The sequence below is a fragment of the Desmodus rotundus genome, chromosome 1 (assembly GCF_022682495.2).
Source record: "Desmodus rotundus isolate HL8 chromosome 1, HLdesRot8A.1, whole genome shotgun sequence".
Taxonomy (NCBI): Eukaryota; Metazoa; Chordata; class Mammalia; order Chiroptera; family Phyllostomidae; genus Desmodus; species Desmodus rotundus.
In genome coordinates this window covers 68013501-68034275 of record NC_071387.1, presented here as the reverse complement: position 1 = coordinate 68034275, position 20775 = coordinate 68013501, and the positions used below count along the sequence as shown (strand labels likewise).

General features: G+C 44.5%; 1 protein-coding gene across 2 annotated transcripts in view; it reads right to left on the bottom strand.

Annotated features, from left to right (window-relative positions):
• The window catches only part of MTAP (methylthioadenosine phosphorylase), a 52358-nt gene extending 32061 nt beyond the window's left edge, over positions 1-20297 (bottom strand). The window contains exons 1-4 of one of the 2 annotated variants that reach the window (XM_024558365.4): positions 20162-20297; positions 5650-5736; positions 4414-4472; positions 2294-2461 (exon numbers count right to left, since the gene is read on the bottom strand). In XM_024558365.4, the coding sequence (XP_024414133.1) occupies positions 2294-2461; positions 4414-4472; positions 5650-5736; positions 20162-20194 (347 nt within the window). In that variant the 5' untranslated portion in view covers positions 20195-20297. Of the gene's footprint in view, positions 1-2293; positions 2462-4413; positions 4473-5649; positions 5737-19816; positions 19952-20161 lie in introns of those variants that run through there. The other variant, XM_024558364.4, reaches the window with a different exon arrangement.
• Between the last annotated feature and the right edge of the window lie 478 nt (positions 20298-20775).

The window sequence follows — 20775 nt, the reverse complement described above, 5'->3', positions numbered from 1 at the left end:
CAAAATGTTATTATTGTGATATATAATCAATATAAAATTTGAGGTTTCATTCTTAATGATATTCCTTTAGTGATTCTTTTCCTCTGCTGTTGCTAAGTAATGTCGACTGTGGACTCCTTCAGCCAACACGCCCGAAGCCACAGCAATGGCGCCCAGGCACTGGGCAGGTAAACCTGCTAGACGCCACAAAAGGCACTTGCTGGAGATTTTGAACTTTTTAGGCAAGACTAAAGACACACAGCAGATGACAGAAAACAGATACCAGAAGATTTTAAGGCCGCACAGCTAAGAAGTACCAAGGTTCCACGAAACCAGACTTGATGGCGACACCCGCTCTTCAGTCTGCAGATTCGTGCCCCACATGCTTTCCTGAAAGAGCACACACACGGGGAAAACGTGGGAGATGCGGCAAACGAATCCCAGGCTGAGTACCCACGTCAGCCTTTCCTTTCCAGTATCATCTGTAACACTTTATAAATCCAGATCATTCTGAATATGGAGTTTTACACTTTTTAAAACCATTTTCTTAAACTACTATCTCCAAACACACAGACTCTGGCAGCCATACAGATGTTGATGAAAATGTCCCCTAAACACAAACTCCAGCCTCCCTTACCCTTGAAGTAATCGCATTCATTCAATCACTCAAAAAACTACAGCCCTACCCTGGCTGGGTGGCTCAACTGGTTGGAGCATCGCCCATACACCAAAAGGCTGCAGGTTCAATTCCCAGTTGGAGACACACACTGGAGGCAACCAGTTGATGTTTCTCTCACATCTCTCTCTCTCTCTCTCTCTCTCAAATCAAAAGAGCATATCCTTGGGTGAGGATTTAAAAAAAAATTCAAAAAATACTGACTGAGCAACTACAGCCCAGGCAGCACTGTGGGTGTCAGGGATAAAGTGGCAAACAGAACAGACAGGGGTCTTTGCCCTCACATGGCTTAAATTCTAGAGGAGAAGATGGACAATATGTACACAGTGTCAGGTGCTAAAAAATGATAGGAAAAATGACAGGGGAGGGGCATGTAATGCTTTTAGTCTACCCTGTTGTGTATTAGATCGAACCACACAAAACCGCGGATCTCCAAGCATTGCTAGTTTATAGCATGGCCGACTTCACATGGCTGAATCCGATAGTTTCATTTCACGTGGAAACAATCAGGACTGCTTCCAATGACTACAAATGATAATGAATCCCTGAACGGCAGAAGACACACAGAACTGGGATGGACAACCTTCCTCCCACAACAGGAGACAGAGGAGAGGCACTGGGTGTAGTAAGCTCAGAGATGACAGACGGAAGGTGCAGAATGACTGACTGAGGGGTGTGACCGAATGGGGGACTTTGGCAGGAGCCACCAAATGGTTTATACTCCCTGGCACTTCCCCACCTCTAGATCAAGGTGCAGAACAGTTACCTGTCTCTGTCCAGAGCACCCTGGGAGCACCGGGAATGGGGCAAGGTGGGGGAACGCACAGGAATCCCCACCAGACCCGTTTTCTCTTATGATTTCCTCAACTAACTTCTAAAGGCAGAAGAAACTCAGGATCTTGGCAGCCTGTTATTGTTTAATTTGGGGTGTAAAGAAAACGTTATATATTACTTGTGCCAATAACACAAAATCCCTAGCTCCTGAGCCAACTATGGCACTTCACATCAGGAGAAGACAAGCGGACATCACATGCCTCCTGTTACGATGCAGAGGATTCCAGCCAAGAATATGAAACTGGCTCTGATCAGGCCTCCGGAGCTGACCACTGACTCACGACAAAGACAGTGGAAGACACCAGATGACACTTAGGGATGCAGTCAGCAAACCCAGTTTGTGGGGGGAATCCCCAGGACATGAAAGGGAATGAGGGGATGGAAACCTCTGGACAAAGAATTTTATTAACACGTTAGTGTGTAACCAGTGGACATCCTCCGGCCCTTTCTTCGATAAACTAACTATGAAAAGAAAGCATGTGAGACAACAGGGGAAAGGAGAGCATTGCCTAGACATCTAACACTGAGGAGACATTAAGTCATTTCTTTGTTTTTCTTTTTTTAAATAATCTGTATTTTTTAAAGTTAGGAACTGCAGTGAATTGATAAATGTTGAACCTGGGAATTAGGAACTTGGGAGTTTATGATTACTATTCTATTTTGTATTTGTTAAAAAAACCCCAAAATGAAAAGCATAAAACAAGTCTGTGGGCCTGCATGCCCCTCCTCCAAGCCCCCACACATTGTTCACGTGGGCTGGGAATGAGCTTACCGGCCCCTAAAGTGTCACAGAGGACTGCTCACCTGTCGATGAACTGATCAATGATAACGATATCGCCGGGCTGGATCTCCTCCCTCAAGGAGCCGCAGGCTGTGGTCACTAGGACGTGCGTACAGCCCTCCTCCTTCAGGGCCCACATGTTCGCCTGATAGTTGACGTTTGAGGGCATGATGGTATGCTGCCGCCCATGCCTGCAGGAAGGGTGAACATGGCGGGTGAGACAGCAGCACGTTTTAATTGTTAGAAAAGAAAACTAATTCATAGCAGTACCTTCCAGCCTTTTCCACCAGGGCGCTTTCATTGGCAGAGGAAAAAAAAAAGAGGCGGGATAATAACCAGCCAACTCTAAAGTGCAGGCCAGCTTTACATCCTATATATTTATTTTCCTACCAAGGATAGGTAATAACTTACATAGAATTCCCGCTCCAGGAAGATGTATTGTGTCTATTTTGTGGGGCACCAAAACCTCCCAATCTGAGGCATCTGTTCTCACACAAGCCAGGACACAGAAAACAAGAGATGTCTACTTTCTAGACAAAGTAGAAATAAAAATTCAAGGTTCCAGCTGAATCTCTCCATTCCTTCTGCACCACTTCCCAAATAAGTTACTGAAATGTTAGGATATGAGAGTTCCCAGTTGTTTATGATGACATTAGAAGGATTCCTCTGAGAACTATCACCTCACACACGACCTGTATTTATAAGCTGACTGTGACCCTCCTTCACATGTTGAATTCCTAACTCCTACCACAAGCAGAATGTGATCATATTTGGAGACAGGGTCTTTAACAGGGTAATTAGCCTGGCTGGTGTGACTCAGTGGACTGAGCACTGGCCTGCGAACCCAAGGGTCGCCAGTTCTATTCCCAGTCAGAGCACATGCCTGGGCTGTGGACCAGGTCCCCAGTAGGGGGTCACACAAGATGCAACCACACAATGATGTTTCTCTTCCTCTCTTTCTCCCTCCCTTTCCACCTCTCTAAAAATAAATTAAAATCTTAAAAAAAAAAAAGTTAAAATGAGGTCATTAGGGTGGGCCCTAATTTAACATAAATGGTACTTTTAGAAAAAGAGAAAATCTGGACAGAGACATCCAAAGAAGGCAAAACATGGGAAAATACAGGAAGAAGATGGTCATTACAAGCCATTAAGACCCAGAACAGATCCTTCCCTCACGCCCACAGAAGAAACCAATCCTGCTGACACCTTGCCAGTAGGTAGATATGAGACTTACTTCCAACCAATAGGAAGCAGCAAAGCTGCCACTGGAAGTCAAGCACATGGTTAGGCTCCACCCTGACAGCAGAGACCCTCCTGCTGGCCTTGAAGGAGAAGGCTGGTGTCAGAACTGCCTGCGTGGACAGGGTCATGTGGTGGAGAATGTGCACAGCCTCTGGGAGCCGAAGGCCTCAGTCCTACCACCTCCAGGAACTGAACTCTACCAGCCACCACGTGAGCCTGAATGCGGATCTGGAGCCCCAGAGGAAAACAAACCCTTGAATCTACCTTGTGGGACCCCAAACAGAGGACCCAGCTAAGCTATGCCCTCATCACTGACCCCTGGAAACTATGAGATCACGAGTGCTGTTTTAAGTTGCTAACTTCGCGGTGATCTCTCATGCAGCAACAGAAAACTAATACATGTAGTTCCTAACAATGTGGTAACAAATGAGTTTCTCCCTCTACAATCTAGAACCACACTAGACTTGCCAAGGAAACAAGGGTGTGGAAACCATAGAGAACCCACTTCAGCGACCCAACCCACTCCCCACAAACTTAGAACTGTAGTAACATTCATAATGGGTCATGAATGAAGCAGTTTTTATTTATCTTCTTAAGTAGAGAAAAAAACCCAAAAAACAAAACCAGAAGAAACACTTCCTCTTCTAGCTAGAAGTGAAGGAAACCAGAGCTTCAAGTTTAGTCAAACTGATCACTCACGGGATGGTCCAAACTGCCGCCCCAACCTAAGGAGGGGGCGGCGGAGACCTAAGGCAGACTAACTTAGCGCCCAAACCGGAAGTGGGAAATAAAAGTGACTAAAATGCTTTGGCTCCCCCAACACACAAAACTCTTCCCAGATTTTAAGTTAAAATTAAATTCTCCTTTAGCAGTAACACTCAAAAAGCTTAAAATACCTTACCTTGCAAGGAGGACGCAATCAACATTCTTTATCTTCCCCAAAATTAAGGCATCAGAAGGCTGCACATAATGAATAATGGTTATGACTCAGTGGTTTGAAAACATATAAACAATTAAAAAGCTGCGATTTAATTGTTCAACCTTGAAAACATTCATGGAAACTTGGAGTTTGAGGATACACTTTAAAGAAGTAAGAGTCTAGATGTGACGGATAATCACTCAATAAATACGTATTTACTGAGCCCTCAACAAGCAGAGATTCACAGGACTGGCAAGGCCGCCTCAGGTGCGCGGGTCCATGTCATTTAGGGAGACCTATTTGCAGCAAGCATCCGGGGGGACTCTGACAGCAGACTGGTCAAATACATCTGTGTTAAGGTATCTGTCAGGTGTGAGAGGGAGACACAGAGGGGAGGGGAGGCTGCCGTCAGGGGATTTAAGGACTCAGCACTGGAGCTGTTTGCTCTGCTAACCAGCTAGGAGACGGCCATGGCCACCCTGAGGTGTCGGAGGGGAAGGTTCTGAGATTCTGGGAGGTGAAGAAAAAAGAAGGCTAAGAAGTGAACCGAGCTTGAAGCATGACTTGGGGGACATGAGGTCACTCTAAGAATGTGGCTAAAAAGAGGATTTGGTTGGAATTGGTGGATGCAGGAATCTTCCCAGTAGGATCAAAGAACAGCGATGTGTGGAAGTAACACTGAAATCTGGAGGCAGACACCCCCACTGAGCTGGGTGACACGGGGGTTGGGAGAGGAAACGGCCTCCTTCGAACAGAGAAGGAGGGTTTTATTTCCAGTTCAGCTATGCAGTCCTGTTATAAATCCCTAAGATACCCCCCACCCTGGGCCAGGGCTTACTTCTAGGATGTTCCCGCCCACAGTCCACCTCCTAAGTTACTGTGATGTGTGACCTATCTGCTCTAAATTAGCACCTGATTTAAATGCTTTAGATGCAGAGAACTGAAGGGTACAGCTGCTATGCCTAAAATGAGTAGGTGGCTTCTAGGAATATAAAAAGTGAGAAGTAATTTGCACGTGTTCAGAATAGGAAAGTGCAAGACACCCTCAGGGCCACTGTTTGGCTGGCAGAACGCACCCCCCCCCCCCCCCCCCCCCGCCTGGGGCGGCAGTCCTGGGCAGATAAGACAAAAACAATTAAAAAAAATTTTTTAAACGAACAATAAAGTCAGCAAGGAGAAAGGAAAAAGCTGGTTTGTCTCCATTAACTGGGTATTAACCTTGCCAAAGGGAGTATCCACATATTTCTCAGTTCTTCCTTCTAAGATTTCTGGATCATCCAGGCCTGTTCCACCAATTATTCCAATCTAAGGGAGAAAAAAAAAAGGTATCATATCTGGTGATTTCTCACTAGAAACAAAATCATTATTTTAAGCAAATTCATTTATTCATATGCCGCTCTTCTCCATTCCTGCTAAGCCCTAGTTATTTTTAAAAATCTGAAATTACTGAAAAAGAGTCATTCAACAAAACATTTGAAGGCCACCTGTATTCCAGAAATAACCAAAAAGTGGGTCACCTTTTTGGACTTTACCACATTTATTGCTGATAATTTGAAAAATTAGCACTGAACGGTACTTTAATTAGTTTAAACAGAAAGCCAAACTTAAAACTGGGCAAATGTGGTTGCAGAAAGTACTCTCTCACCGGTTTTCTATTCTCCACCAAATGGGCTATAGAATAAACAATGTTCAAAAGACTGCTGGGATAAAAGGTATTCTGTACAGCCACTCTGTAATGATTTCTCCTCACTGCCCCATTAGGTAAAGAAACAAAAAAGAGCCCTAGCCGGAGTGGCTCAATTGGTCGGAGCATGGTCCCTTTCACCAAAAGGTTGCGGGTTCGATTCATGTTCAGGGCACACACCTAGGCTGTGGTTCAATCCTCAGGAGTGTATGGGAGGCAACCAATCGATATTTCCCTCTCACATCAATGTTTGTTTCTCTCCTTCTCTCTCCCCCCTTCTCTAAAATAAACAAACATATTTGAAGAAACAAGACAGATTTTCTTTCTTTCCTATGCCACTAAAATCAGAGCTGTAAGGGACCACAGGTAAAAGAGTCTGGAATAGCATGAAAAGTTAGTCTCACATATATTTATGAAATCCAAATGTAAATATAAATAAGTCATTCAAAGTAGTTCTAACTTTTGCATGTTCCAGAAAACAACTGAACAGTCCTTGGCTCAGGGACTACTCAGAGTTAAGGAAGAAACCAGGTGCCACTATCTAGACTTAATCTAATTTGATGACTAAGAAACACAAACAAGAACAATTACAAAGATAACTAAAATATTAACTAGCCAGCTAACTAAAAATTAAATAAATGAAATCGTTAGGAAGGTTCCTCCCTAGGGGAGTACAAAGGCCCCACACTTTTAGACTCCCTGTCCCAGCACCTCGCAGAGCTCAGGCCCTGCTGTTGTGTGGCTCTGGGGCAGGGGCCACTACACTCACCTCCCCCCGCCTGACTGGCACCTCTTCATCCTGGGAGATCCACTACCCCAATCCTCCTAACTCCCCAGCGACCGTGCCCTGTAGAGCTTAGGTTCCTGGAAGATTTTGGCATTTAAGTTATCAGCAACAGCTCTGGCTGGGTAGCTCAGGGCATCGTCCCAATATGCCACAGTTGCAGGTTTGATTCCCGGTTAGGGCACACACAAGAAGCAACCAATGAATGAATAAATTAGTGGAACAGCAAAGCAATGCCTCTCTTTCTAAAAATCAATAAATAAACATTTTTAAAAGTTGTCAGCAACAGGCAACAGAGATGACAATTTACTAAGAAACCTAATGGAAACTGACCTGAACACTTTTTTTTTTCAGTGAAAAGCTTTAAATCTATTATCGCATGAGAAAAATTTCCACTTAATACAAGAAAGTAGCTCCTTGGGGAAAAAAAAAATCATGAGTTAACAATTAACTGGACATCTGAGTACTTTTCATATCAGGTCAGCTGATTTATATTAATATAAGTGAAAATATAAAATTAATATACAAGGAACAATGGTTACCTCTCTGGCCCTCAGTTTCCTCAAGGAAAAAAGTCAACAAAAGAGAAAATAAGGGCGATCTGATGAGACTCTGAAGACCTGCCGGTTAAATGATTTAGAACTCTGTCCAAATACCATATGATCTCACCTTTAACTGGAACATAATCAACAGAAGATAAAAGGAAACAAAATATAACCAGAGACATTGAAGTTAAGAACAATCTAACAATGGTCAGGGGGGAGTGGGGAGGGGGCAGTGAGGAGAGGGAATTACAGGAACTACTATAAAGGACACATGGACAAAATCAAGGGGGAGGGTGGGGGAGGGAGGTGGGTTCAGCTGGGGTGGGGTGGAGGGATGGGGAGAAAAGGCAGACAACTGTAATTGAATAACAATAAAAATTAAAAAAAAAAAGAACTATGTTCCAACTTCCTCAAGTGGCTAAACCAGTTTTTTAAATTCTATGCCAACCCCGTGTCTTTACCTTGCTACAATTTTTAACAGCAAAGGTAAAGACTAACCACTTTGCCACATTTAGTGTTTTCAAATCAACGGAAATGTTCACTTAAGTTAGTACATTTAAATCACGCCAGTTCAATAAAGTTTTTTAAAAAAATCAGTTTCATGCAATCCTAACCCATCCTCTGGCTGGCTTCCCCATTTTATCCTTCATTTCAAGTACCTCTACAGCACCACAGACCACAAGGGACTAGTACCTGTCCGGCACATGCCTCATAGAACCGAACTGCTGACTCTGAAATTAGTCTCAGTCTAATCTTCAGGGATTCTGCCGCTGATGAAAACTTCCATTTTTTATTTTTAAACTCATGACCGTTTTGACTTGGCTGTTTCTGGATGTTCCCTGGGCCATCGCATCTCACATTCTAGACTCTCAGACCCATATACACACAACACACCTGACTCTGTTTTGAAGCCATGCTCAGATAAGAAATGCTAATAGGGATCCTACTGAAGTGCAGGGCCTGAGTCCATCCTCAGCAGCCCCAAGCTTCAGTCCACACCACACTGGCTACATGACAACCATGCATTAGGTAGCTGGTCATTCAGCCCTCCGCAAGAACATGTAGTACTGGGCATGAAAGCAAGAGCTGCTATTGCTAGCCAGAGAGGCCAGGATGTGGTCTCTGGCCCTGCAATTATCTACAGGAGAGTCCATCCAGTCCCCCAACTGGCTCTAGCGGTTCATGGAAACACTAACCTTATAAGGGATACAGAACAAGTGTAGCAAGTGAGTACTGCCACCCCAGGGAATTGAATTTCTAACCATTTTCATGCAGCTGCATATTGAGGAGGCAGTGCCAAGATGTGGCAATGTCGCCACCTGCTGGCCCCATGGCAAAGTACCACTAGGACGAAACTTCCAAGCTGATAGAGCCTAATTCTGCAACTTCTAGATTCAAGTCAACTCAATACCAGCATTGGTAATGCTTTGATTTAGAAAAAGATTAACAGCATTGCCCTAAAGGTTGTGGGTTCAATTCCTGGTCAGGGCACGTATCTAGGTTCAAGGTTTGATCCCAAGTCAGGAGCGGGGACAGGGTAAGCGCAGGAGAAAAATGATTGATGTTTCTCACGCTGATGTCTATCCCCCTTTCCCCCACCATGTCCTCTCCCTCAGTCTCTCTAAAAATCAATAAACATACCCGCAGATGAAGATATAAAAAAAAAAATAACTGAGCTATGACATGTCACAGACACTATGCTAGGTGCTTCAGCGGCCTTATCTCATTTGACCTTCACAACTATCCTATAGGACAGACCTTATAGTATTACACCCATTTTAAAAAATGAAAAGAGAAAGCATAAAAATTAAGAGCCTTCTCTAAGAGCAAATCACAAGGAGCCAAGCAGGAATAGGAACCCTGGTCTTTCATGCCTGACCACCATGATGTGCTACTTTCCAATATCCCCTGGGATTCTTTACAACATCATACCCTATTAGAAAATTTTTGTCTCCATCTTATGAGAAAACTGATGCTCAGAAAGGTCAAGTTCTGGACCAAGGTCACAGAGCAAGCTTAGAAACAGTGACGCTGGGTCTCTAAGTGAACCACCTTGGAGGGCTGGGGACTCCATCAGTGACCTCACACATATTCAGGAAGCCATGACAATCTTACCAGGTCTCCTGGGCCCGAAGCATCAGCCCTCGGTCCAGGCACCCTTTGCCTGGCTGCCTGGGAAATGTGCTCCAGCAATGAGATGGAACTTCTGGGCCAACTCTGCCCTGCCAGGACTTCTTCATTACACAAGATGAAGTTCTGCATAGGGATTCCTGGTCAACCAAGGTGCCAGATTTTAAGCGCTAGTAATTCACACTACACTTTCCCACTTACAGCCATCAAGCCAGTGCCCTTAAGAGAAAATCTGACTTTTTGAAACACTATGAAAGCATTTTACTTACCTAAATGTTGACTTACTTGGGCAGAATGGTTACTTCAAGCAATGCTGAAAGGGCTCAAACTAAACCCTACCCTCTATTTCCCCTGGTGCCCGGACCCAGGAGATTCCATACACCCCCACTTGGTTTCAGGACCCACATACCATCACTGACGCCTGGACACACAACCTAAGGAACTCCAGGATGGCCCTCTCCAAACACCAGAACCCTGAACAGTCAAGAGTAGCTCCTGCCAAGCGGGTGGGCTGCATCTGAGTGTTCAAGCTCATGAAGCAAAAGAGCCAGAGCTGGAGCTGGCAGCAACTGCTGATCCGAGCTCTTCGGTCCCTCAGCTCTGGCTGCCACTGACAAGTGTGGCAAGTGCAGCAGACAGAAGCCCTCCTTACTGAGCCAAACTGATTTTGAGGCCTTCCAGGGCCTTGAAAGATTCCGGAAGTCCAGTTGTATGGGGAGAAAGTGGCTACACGTCTGTCTGGGAGGCCTGTTCAAAACCTGCAATAATGTCCACAGAGAGAGCTGGTGGCGCCATCTCTGACAAGATAACCCCTGTGTAAGCCACCCCTGTGGGTGATGGTTATGGGTTCAACTGTGTCCCCCAGATCTACATGAAGTCCTAACCTGCAATACCTCAGAATGTGACTAATTTCGGAAATAGGTTCTTTGAAGAGATAGAGTTAAATGAGGTCTTTGGGGGGAGGGACGGGGTGGGCGGTGGTTATCCAGTAAGACTGGTGACCTTAGAAGACACTAGGGCGCAGGCATGCAGAAGGAAAACCATATAAAGACACAGAAAGAAAAGGTCGTCTGCCAGCCAAGAGGAGAGGCCTCAGATGAAATCTGATAGCTTGATTTTGAACTTCCAGCCTCCAGCATTATGATGAAATAAATTTCTGTCGCTTAAGCCACCCAATCTGTGGTACTTTGTATGGTAGTCCTAATAAACAAGTAACTAACACTATATTTTGGTCAGAAATAACCGAGGATTTAGAACATCCATGGTTTTTATTTAACCAACTGCAAAGTCAAGATATTATTCTAATGGGTAGACATCTTCTTGGAAATACGGTTCAACTCCTGAAACAGTCAATAATTTTTTGAGGATTTCCCTGAGAGCTTACTGTGTTCTCTAAAGCACAGGTGGCAAACACAAGGCCAGCAGGCCAAACCCAGCCCTCCACCTTGTTTTATCCGGCCTGGCACCTTGTTTCTACCCAGCAGCAGCGCCGAGCTCCTTGTCCCTAGTTAAGGAATAGTTACATTTATACAGTCCTAAAGTTACATTTGGCCCTTTGAAGGCAACTGAGAGGCTGATGTAGCCAACGGTGAAAAGGAGTTTGAGGCCCTTGCAGACTTTAGAGTCTAAAGTGTGCCTTTGCTTGAGGAGAGCAGGATCCTTCCCAGTGTCCCTCCTGGGTCAGCTGCTGGATACTAGACTCACCAGGGAGCTTTTAATACCAAAGTCCAAGCCACAGACTCCAGAGATTCTGATGAGTTGGCTAAGGTAGACTTTGTTTACTTAAAACTCCTCAGGTGGATCTAATGTGCAGTCAGAACTGAGCACCTGCTCTAGGACCTAGCTCTTATGAAATTCTCATTTTTTAAAAAAATCCTCACCCAAGGCCATTATTTCATTACTTTTTTAAAGACAGAGGAAGTGAGAGAAATATTGATGCGAGTGAAGCATTGATTGATTGCTTCCCATACGCACCTGGACCGGGGACGGCATGTGCCCATATTAGGGACTGTAAGCATCCAAACTGGGGACTGAACCTGCAACTTAGGTATGGGCTTTGACCAGGAAAGGAATCTGCAACCCCTCAGTTACAAGATGATGCCCCAACCGAGTTACACCGGCCAGGGCTAGATAGCGAAAAAAAATTTTTTTTTAAAGATTTTTATTTTTAGAAGAGAAGGGAGGGAGAAAGAGAGGGAGAGAAATATCAATGTGTGGTTGCCTCTCACATATTTCCCACTGGGGACCCAGCCCGCAACCAAGGCGTGTGACCCAACTGGGAATTCAACAGGCAACCCTTTGGTTCGCAGGCCAGCACTCAATCCACTGAGCCACACCAGCCAGGGATAGATAGTGAAATTCTAAAATAAGGGCTGAGTGCCACAGGCTGAATAATAGTCCCTGACAGAGACCCTATCTGTATCCTAATTCCCAGAATCTGTGATTATTACTTTATGTGATTAAAGACTTTGGGATGGGAAGATTATCCTGGATTATCTCGGCAGGCCCTAAATGCAATCACAAGGGTCCTTGTAAGATGATCGAATATGGAATAAGGTGATGTGATGACAGAGAGAAAAGGGGATGTGATACAGGTCAAGAGACAAGAAATGTCCATGACCTTGGAAAAGGCAAGGAAACAGATTCTTCCTTAGATGCTCCAAGAGACCTGCCTTGCCCTAATGACACCTTGATTTCAGCTCCATAGAATTCGTCGTGGACTTCTGACCTCCAGAACTGTAAGAGAATACACGTGCCTTGTTTTAAGCCATCCAGTCTGTGGTAATCCTTACAGCAGTCACAGGAAACTAGTACACTAAAAATTACCTGAGGAGCTCAATAAAGTGCAGATGTCCAGCCTTTTCTAAGTTCCCTGGGTCAGTGGTTGTCACAACTGAGTGAGCATCTAAATAGACTGAGGTTCCTCTAAGCCCAGATTGCTGGGTCCCCAGGGACCCCCTAGAGCTTCTAATTCAGGACTGACGTGGGGCCCAAGAATTTGCATTTCTAATATATACTCAGGTGGGTGCGTAACAGTGGAAAATTGTAAATCTCCTTACCAGTCTTTTGACATTGTTTCTGTAAGTGCTGACTCTCATATGTAACTTGTAAATAAACAGCATATTGGTATGAGAATCCTAGGAACTAACTTCAAAATATACATTCCCCAACCTTCAGGCATCTCAGCTTTAGGAAATTTGCTGACCTTCCACCAGGACGATGTAAAGCCAGAATGACTGAACCAGGATGCACACCGGACCATCACTTGCCTTACTGGAATGGACTCTGCTGTGCGCCTGCACATAGAGGACTCTGCAACCTCTTCCCGTGATCTCTTTGTTCTGTTCCCCTCTCCTTCCTTATAAAAGCCTCTGCCTCCTGAGATAGGGAGATGGGCTGAGATGTGAGTCTCCCATCTTCCCAGGAAATGGGCTTTGAGATATGAGTCCCTCATCTTCCAGATGGCTGGCATCTGAATAAACCACTTTCCCTTACATCAGCACCTACCTCTCAACTATTGGCTTTTGTAGCAACAGCTGGCTGGACCTGCATTTCGATTAGTTTTTGGCAACCCAGGTGGGGCAACATGGACTCCGGTAAGGCCCAGAGGGCCCGGACTAGAGTACCAGCAGCTTGTGGTAGGCTGACCCTGTGCCAGGGATTGCAGGAATTTCCCAGGAGCTGCCAAGAATTCTTTATTTGGGGGACTCTTCCTGCTCTCCCTCTCAAGCCATCAGCCACCTTTAAATGCTTTGCTGGTGAAAGGAAACAGGTTGTTGGTGGGCTGATGAGCCCAGACTGGGTAACTCCCTGGTGTGCACAACCAGGAGCATCTTCCCTACCACTTGGGTTCCTTGTGACCATTTGGGATTTGGTAGGAATCAAAATGGGCTGCTCAGCAGGAGGCACGATTCAGTGACATGAAAAAAATCCCAGTTCCCAATGTGGGATTTGGTTGGAGCACTCTTTTGGTTTTGGTTGGGGTAGTATTTATTTTTCTTGTTGCATACTGCTTTTTAGCTGTCCACTAGTTTTGTTTCTCTGTTCCTCTGCAGAAACAGGTCTCTTTCTGTTTGAGAGCTCTCATCTGTTCCACCTGTCTGAAATGAAACTTTGGTTACAATTTTTTTGCTTGCTTTCTTATCTTTTAGGAACTTGGTTTGATCTTTGCTGTTTTGTACATACTGGGAATCCTCTGCTTCCAGCTTTTGGATCTCGTCAGAGTCATTCGCAGTACTGGTCAGTGTGAGACAAGAGTCTAAGGCTAGTCCCAGTCCTTTCTTTTAGAGCATTTAGTTTGAGCATACTCATCTATCTAAACTTTGTCTTTGCTTTAAATACTGTTCTTGTTTCTATTTTGAAAGGAATGGTTCAGTCTTGATCTCAAATTGTTTTGCCAAAGGTCTGGTAAATGGGATACGATCTCTAATGTACAAACTTTCATGTTCTTATACCATGAGGATTTTACTCAGAAAGGATTAAAATTCATGGTTTAAAGGGGGAAAAAGATCTCATTCCTCTCTCAGACAGTAAAACTAAGAAAAAAAATTAGAAAAATGAGTCTTTTAAACATTCTGAATCCTCCTTCCGGAGGCCCAAGAGCTACGGTCCCAAGAACAAGCCCAAGGCTGGTATCTCCCCTGCCTCTTCTCCAGCCTGCTTAAAGTTGCCAAAGGCACTTGATAATAAAACAGCTCGCTTTTGAGCACACTTTAGAAATGCAGAAATCACCAAGAATCCAAATAGATGGTTTATATTATATTAATGCCTTTTAAAGTTATTAATGTAAAATATACTTGTTTTTTGTCTGGGTTTACACAAAAGTTCATGTTATCTCCATCATGCCTCTTAAAAATGGAAATATATTTGTCAATGGGAAAAATTGTTTCTAAAAGTTATAAAATGTATTCATAAATTTGTCAATCTTAAAAATGTTAACTACTTTTAGTTGTTACTAAAAATTGAAAATTATAATTACTTTGGGTAAGAATATATGGTTTTGACAATAAGAGGTATAAATCATGGTAATATATTTTGAAGGAAATAGAACTAAAATTAAACTGTTATTGCTGGATGAGTTAAAAAGTAAAACTAAAAGGGACTAGGAACATTGCGGAGGGTCTCTGTAAGTCAAAGAGGGTCTGAAGATGAAGGATTATTCAGAGGGAAGAAGGAAAAAGAAGGATGTGAAAAGAAAGGATAAAGAAAGGGACATACAGGAACTCAAAAAGGGAAATGCAAACAGGAAAAAATAAGGAAGAAAAGGAAATGCAGATGGTAAAACAAAGGGGTAATTTTATCGACAAATGAAAAGGCGAAAAGCTCCCTTTGATTTTCCAAAACCAACTGTTATTTCACAACAGAAACCCCAGGCAGATTGACAGCGGGGGAACAAATTAATTAATTTCTCAGTTGACATACTTTCATTTGTAATTTTGAGTGTTCATCTTAAAATGTTGTTACAGAAAATTCCTTTGTCAATTGCATTGGAGTCGATCTGTAACCATGTTATTTTAAGTATTTTTTTGTTATTTATAGACAGTCACTGTTTTACTATGATGCATTTGCAAATGTATTACATCTTCAGAAAGATCCATGGAAAGGGCTCTGACTTATTCCAAAATATGAATTTCTGAGAATAAATTTACAGACCATACCTCTGAAATAAATGGGGGATTTATGGGGCTTTGAGGAATGACTATTTGTAAAGATGCTGGTGGATAATTGGGATAAACAAGAATTGGTCATGGGAATGAATGAGCTAAGGATAATTACTGTTCGTATGACTTTGTTCAAAATACTGCTTTTTTAAAAAAGGAGAAAATTTGTTTGTTTCCTTAGAGCAATTTGGTAAATTGTAGCAATATTGAAGCATTTATATTTTTCTCCCAACCTGATCCCCCCAGAATTTGGAAACTCTTAATGAGCATTATTATTTTCACGGCAATAGATTTGTTTGCATGAATTCAATAAGAACTGTGGGTTTATTAACCAAAACTTTGACTGGAATGTCATGTCTGAGAGAGACATACCTAGAGTGTAGATATCAGCAAAAAGCTTTAAGAAATGAAGGTTGACTTTGAAGCTGATAAAAGCCCCTTGGAGAAATGGCTGGTACCTTGCTTATTCATATGGTTCACGGCAGTCTTTCCAGGCAAGGAGCGAAGGTTGTTTTCCTGGGAGATGGCAAAGAAGAGTCTCAAGACATTTCGAGGACCTCTAGAACTTAGGGAATTCACCCAAATCTATAGGTATTGCAGGCAAAGCTAGATAACTATGTGAGTTGGCTCCTTTGCCCTGAGAAGCTAATTAAAGCTCAATCTAGAAATTCCTTGTAACATTCCAGCAAAGTAGATTTAGAAAGCCTAGATGACTGATTACTATTCCTGTTGTTTATGCAAATAACCAGGCCAAACTGAAGCTGGGCTTTATACAGTAAATGAATTGGTCTTGATTTGGCTGTTTGATAAAATGAGAGTGATTTTAGGAGTAAAATTATGTTTCAATAAAATCTATTCTCAACAACTATGTAAATTAGACTCTAGTTCAGTGAATGGCCTGTAAAATTTTATTTTTCACCCATAAACAAAACTGGATCCTAATTTTTTCTAGTTTTGTTCAATGTTTTGGCTAAAACCTTCTGACTTTCATAGGAACGGAAGATAAATTGCCAGTGGGGATTAGTAACTGTGGAAAATTGTAACTTATTCCACCATTCTTTTAACATTGTTTCTGTAAGTACTAACTCTAATATGTAGCTTGTAAATGAACAGCATGTTTGAATAAGAATCCCAGGAACTAATTTCAGAAGATAAAGACTCCAACCTTCAGGCATCTCAGCTCCAGGAGATTTTCTGACCTTCAACTATGGAGCCAGGATGACGCACACTGGACCATCATTTACCTTATTGGAATGGACTGTGCTTGTCAGCACGTACAGAACTTTGCGACCTCTTCCCTTGATCTCTTTCTTTCTGTTCCCCTCTCTCTCCTTATAAAAACGTCTGCCTCCACTGAGATGTGGAGATGGGCTTTGAGACGTGGGTCCCCCATTTTCCAGCATTAGGTTACAGGTGCAGAGGCATGTTGCGTTTAGAGAAATATTGCTTTGGGAAGTACAGACTAGAACACCACGTTTATAATCAGTTAAGGATCTAGGGTCCACTGCACACAAAGATTTGTGTTACGCCTTGTGCTTCACAGGTTTTGTGTGGTTTTTGTTTTGAATTTTTTTAAAAAACAAATTGAAGTCAAGAGCCTTCACCAGCCAAAAGATTTTAACACACTCTATTACGGTGGTCTGGAACCAAACCTGCAATATCTCTGAGGTATGCCTATATAAGGAAGGGTAAGAAATCTGGAATTATGAGAAACATGCCCTGGCTGGTGTGGCCCAGTGCACTGAGTGCTGGCCTGAGAACCAAAGGGTCGCTGGTTCAATTCCCAGTCAGGGTACATACCTGGGTTGTGGGCCAGGTCCCCAGTAGGGGGGGCAAGAGAGGCAACCACACACTGATACTTCTTTCCTTCTCTCCCCCCCCAGCCCCCTCTCTAAAAATAAATAAATAAATCTTAAAAAAACAGTATCTAGAATTATTAAAATCAAATGCATCAATGCATTAGTATTTGTCACTATCCCTGCATACCATTCTACCTTCAGGAAAAAACAAGATCAAAATAAACCTCCTCAAAGCAACAAAAGTCCTTTATTTTGTTTGTCTCTGCTAGTCAGGACACAAACCTGGTTGCTCCTACATCTCCTCACCAGGCAGCCTCTGCCTCAGGGACTTAGCCCAGGATCCCTCAACCAGTGTGAACCAACCAGCCCTCCTGGGGGTGTCTGGAAACCCATGGGGACATTCCTGGTTGTCACAATGATTTGAAGGAGTGCTACTGGCATATTATGTGTGTGTGGGGGGGGGCAGGGAGGGGGTTGGCTATGGAGCCAAGGATGTACTCAGGATAGTCCTACAAAAGGAGGAATTGTCCTAACCAAAATGCCATCATATCCCTAGGAAAAAATAAAGGCACGCTGGTCATACCCAACTGGCGTGGGGCATGAAGGTTGTCCCCCAGTTTCTGAGGGTCACTCAAGAACTTTCGGTCTAAAGGTCTTTGCCAGCTATACTCAGACAGCCAGGAGGTGAACATAAGGGGCCCATTCTCCACAGTCTAGACTCCATGACTTACCCATCCCCCTTAGTACCATTTTGTTAACAGCCCACTACCCATCTATAATGGGACTGTACCCCCCCTCTGTCATAGCAACCATGATAAACAAGACTTATTTTTAACCCCCCAGAGTAAAAGCTGGGAAGCTGCCTGGGAGAGCCACACATAGCCCATTGAAGGAGGCCCCCAGAATGCCCTGTCTGAACCCAATGACCTATTCAGCCCTCTGCATGGCCAAGCATACCACCTGCCCATGGCTGATGCTGGAGGTTCTCCCAGACCGTGGCTGTTATCAGTCCGGCGGGCGAGTGTCCAGTGGGCACAGGGAGGCAGCCGGCTTTATGCAATCACTCTACACTCCCTCTTCCTTAAGGCTTTACTCACAATAAAACGGCACAGAGATCACATGCCAGGTTAGAAATGCCTCACAACACCTACCCCGTGGAATGTCAGGCACTAGGCCCCATTCAGTCACTATCTAGGTCTGACAGCACCATGCTGGACACCCTAGTTGACCTTTCTGGGCCTCGGTTTCAAATCCACAAAAAGGGGTTTGTGTGGCTATCTGGTCTTCAGGAACATTCCAGCTCTACATTCCATGGTCTGGGGACAGGATGTGGTTTTTATTAGCCTATTTTTCTCTGGACATTAGCACCTCCTGTTTTCTATACAGGATGTTGCCTCAGCAGTCTGGGAAAGTTGGGGTTAGCATCATGGATTCTCAGCAGCAAAGGCATTATTGCCTTTCTAACCTCAAAGACAGAAAGCGGCAGGCAGGCCTAACCCTATTTATACTTCTTAATTTGAATTTCAGAAGCTTGCCAAGACCAAAAATACATAGCATTCAATACTAACATTAGGCTCCAATCACAGTGCCCGTGCAGTGCCCACTCTCCACTCGGACACACCGCACTGATTTCACAGGAAAACTGTGTGGCAGGGAGAATGCTGAACCAGATTAAAATGAGACTATTTTAAATACCATCCCTCTCTGTTTTTAATGTCACTCTAAGTATAATATTAAAGGTAAGAGTTTCTGGATTGCCCACTGAAAGTGGTGACCACGATACCTATCATCATAATTTAACTGTTAGAGAAAAGATATTTAAAATTAATCTCAGCTCCCCCACTTAAAAGCACTACCTTTGAATAAGTTTCAACCATGCGCTAGACAGACTATACAACTTTAAACGCCCCAGCAAACCCTTCAGTAAAGCCCCCACTTTATGGATGGGTACCTAAGGAACTCGCTTCACAAATGAGTTTCATACAAATTCTGCTTTGTTCTCCATAACTGGAAAGGGAGAAGCGTTCTACAAACGTTTCTGAACGCAAGATTCTTTTCAAAATTGCAAAGGGAGTTTCATATCTTAAGTATGACTGCAACACTCCGCACCCCACTCCCTTTCATAACTGTCTCATTAAAAGCTGCACGGGATTAATAATCACTCTGCCTGATCACACGCGGACCGCAGAGATTTGCCTTCTCTCCGGAGGAACCAAGACACACTAGGATAAGGCGGCGGGCCTCACTCCCTATCTCAGGAATTTCTCAAGTTAACTGACTTTTTAGCAAATCATAAAGAGCCGAGAAGAGATCTTAAGTGTTATCAATCTTTCCTTATGCACTGTAACTCCACACTCTCTCTGGAGACACCAACCAGGAAAGAAATGTTTAAAGGTCCCAGGGAAACTCGAGGCACCCCTCACAACTCGTGCTCTCCTCTGGCTAAAGATCCTACCTCAACAAGATCTCTAGTACCGAGAGCTCTGAAGTCCGAGAGCACAAGTAACTTATCTCTAACTTTCAAGATTGCAAACAAAGCCGTTTAAAGCCAGAGGCCTACAATCTGGGCACCGCCTTCCACTCCATTTTGGTGTTGCAAAAGTCTCCGGATGCCTGAAGCACTAGTGCAGGGGAAAACTTCTGGGGAAGTCCTCCGTTTGCAAGAAAAAGAAAAGCCGGAAGCTTGCAAAAGAGCAAGCGTGCAGTCCCGCCACGTGGGCCGCAGACAGAGCGTTACCACATCCGAAGCTCGAGTCCAGCAGAGCACACCGAGAAAGTCTCACCGGCTGCAAGCACACGGCTACCACTGCGGGACCCATCTCGCGGGAAAGGAGCAGTGCTAGGGAAGGGTTGGAGCGCGGGCGGAACTCTGGCCCACGGCCTTTCTCCAAACGGCTTGCCCACGTCCTGCGCGGTGAGGATTCGGCTGAGACCAAAGGTGGAGGGGGCCAGTTTGCATGCATTCCCTCACGCCCCACTCCCCGCCCCTGGCCAAACCCGCCCAGGGTGCCCTGCCCTACACCTTCCCCAACGCGGCGGGGGCGCCGTGCCCCGGGGCGCGGTTCCCGGGGCGGGAGCAAAGGAGCACCCGCAGGGCGGACCTTAGCCGCTGGGGCAGCTAATCTCACCTTCACAGCTGTAGGGGTGGCACCTGAGGCCATTTCTGCACCGGGAAGAGGCTGCGGAGTGGGCACGCGGGGCGTGCACGCTCAGGGAAGTAACGCACCTAGACCGAGCGCGCTCTGCAGGACTGAGCAGTGCAGCTCCGGGAGCAGCTCTGGCTCCTCCTCTTCCTCCCCGGAACAGCTGGATTGGCTGCCCGCTCCCCTCCTCCTCAATTCCAGGTTCCCGCGGTCCGCCCCTTTGCAGACCTTTCTGGTTCTTCCTTGGTGCGTTTGTTTGTTTGTTCCTCCCCCAACTATAACGAACGGGTTCATGATCATGAAAATGGAGACTATTTATTGAGGCTTTTATGGTTTTAGATCCTGTGCCCTGCCCTTTAATCACCTCCGTTAACTTTAACACCCCTACAAGGAAGAGCAGCACTCTCCGCTCTGCCAACTATTAGCTGTCTCATCTGTGAAATCTGCCTGGTTGGCCTACCAGTTCTCGCGGTATAGTGAATCCATCACCAGGAGGGAGCACACTGTGGCTTACTCATCTGCAATTTGAAGGGAGGCTTTTAAGCAAATGAGACTGCCTATCTCTCCCATCCTGACTCTACAGTGCCAGGACCATCTGT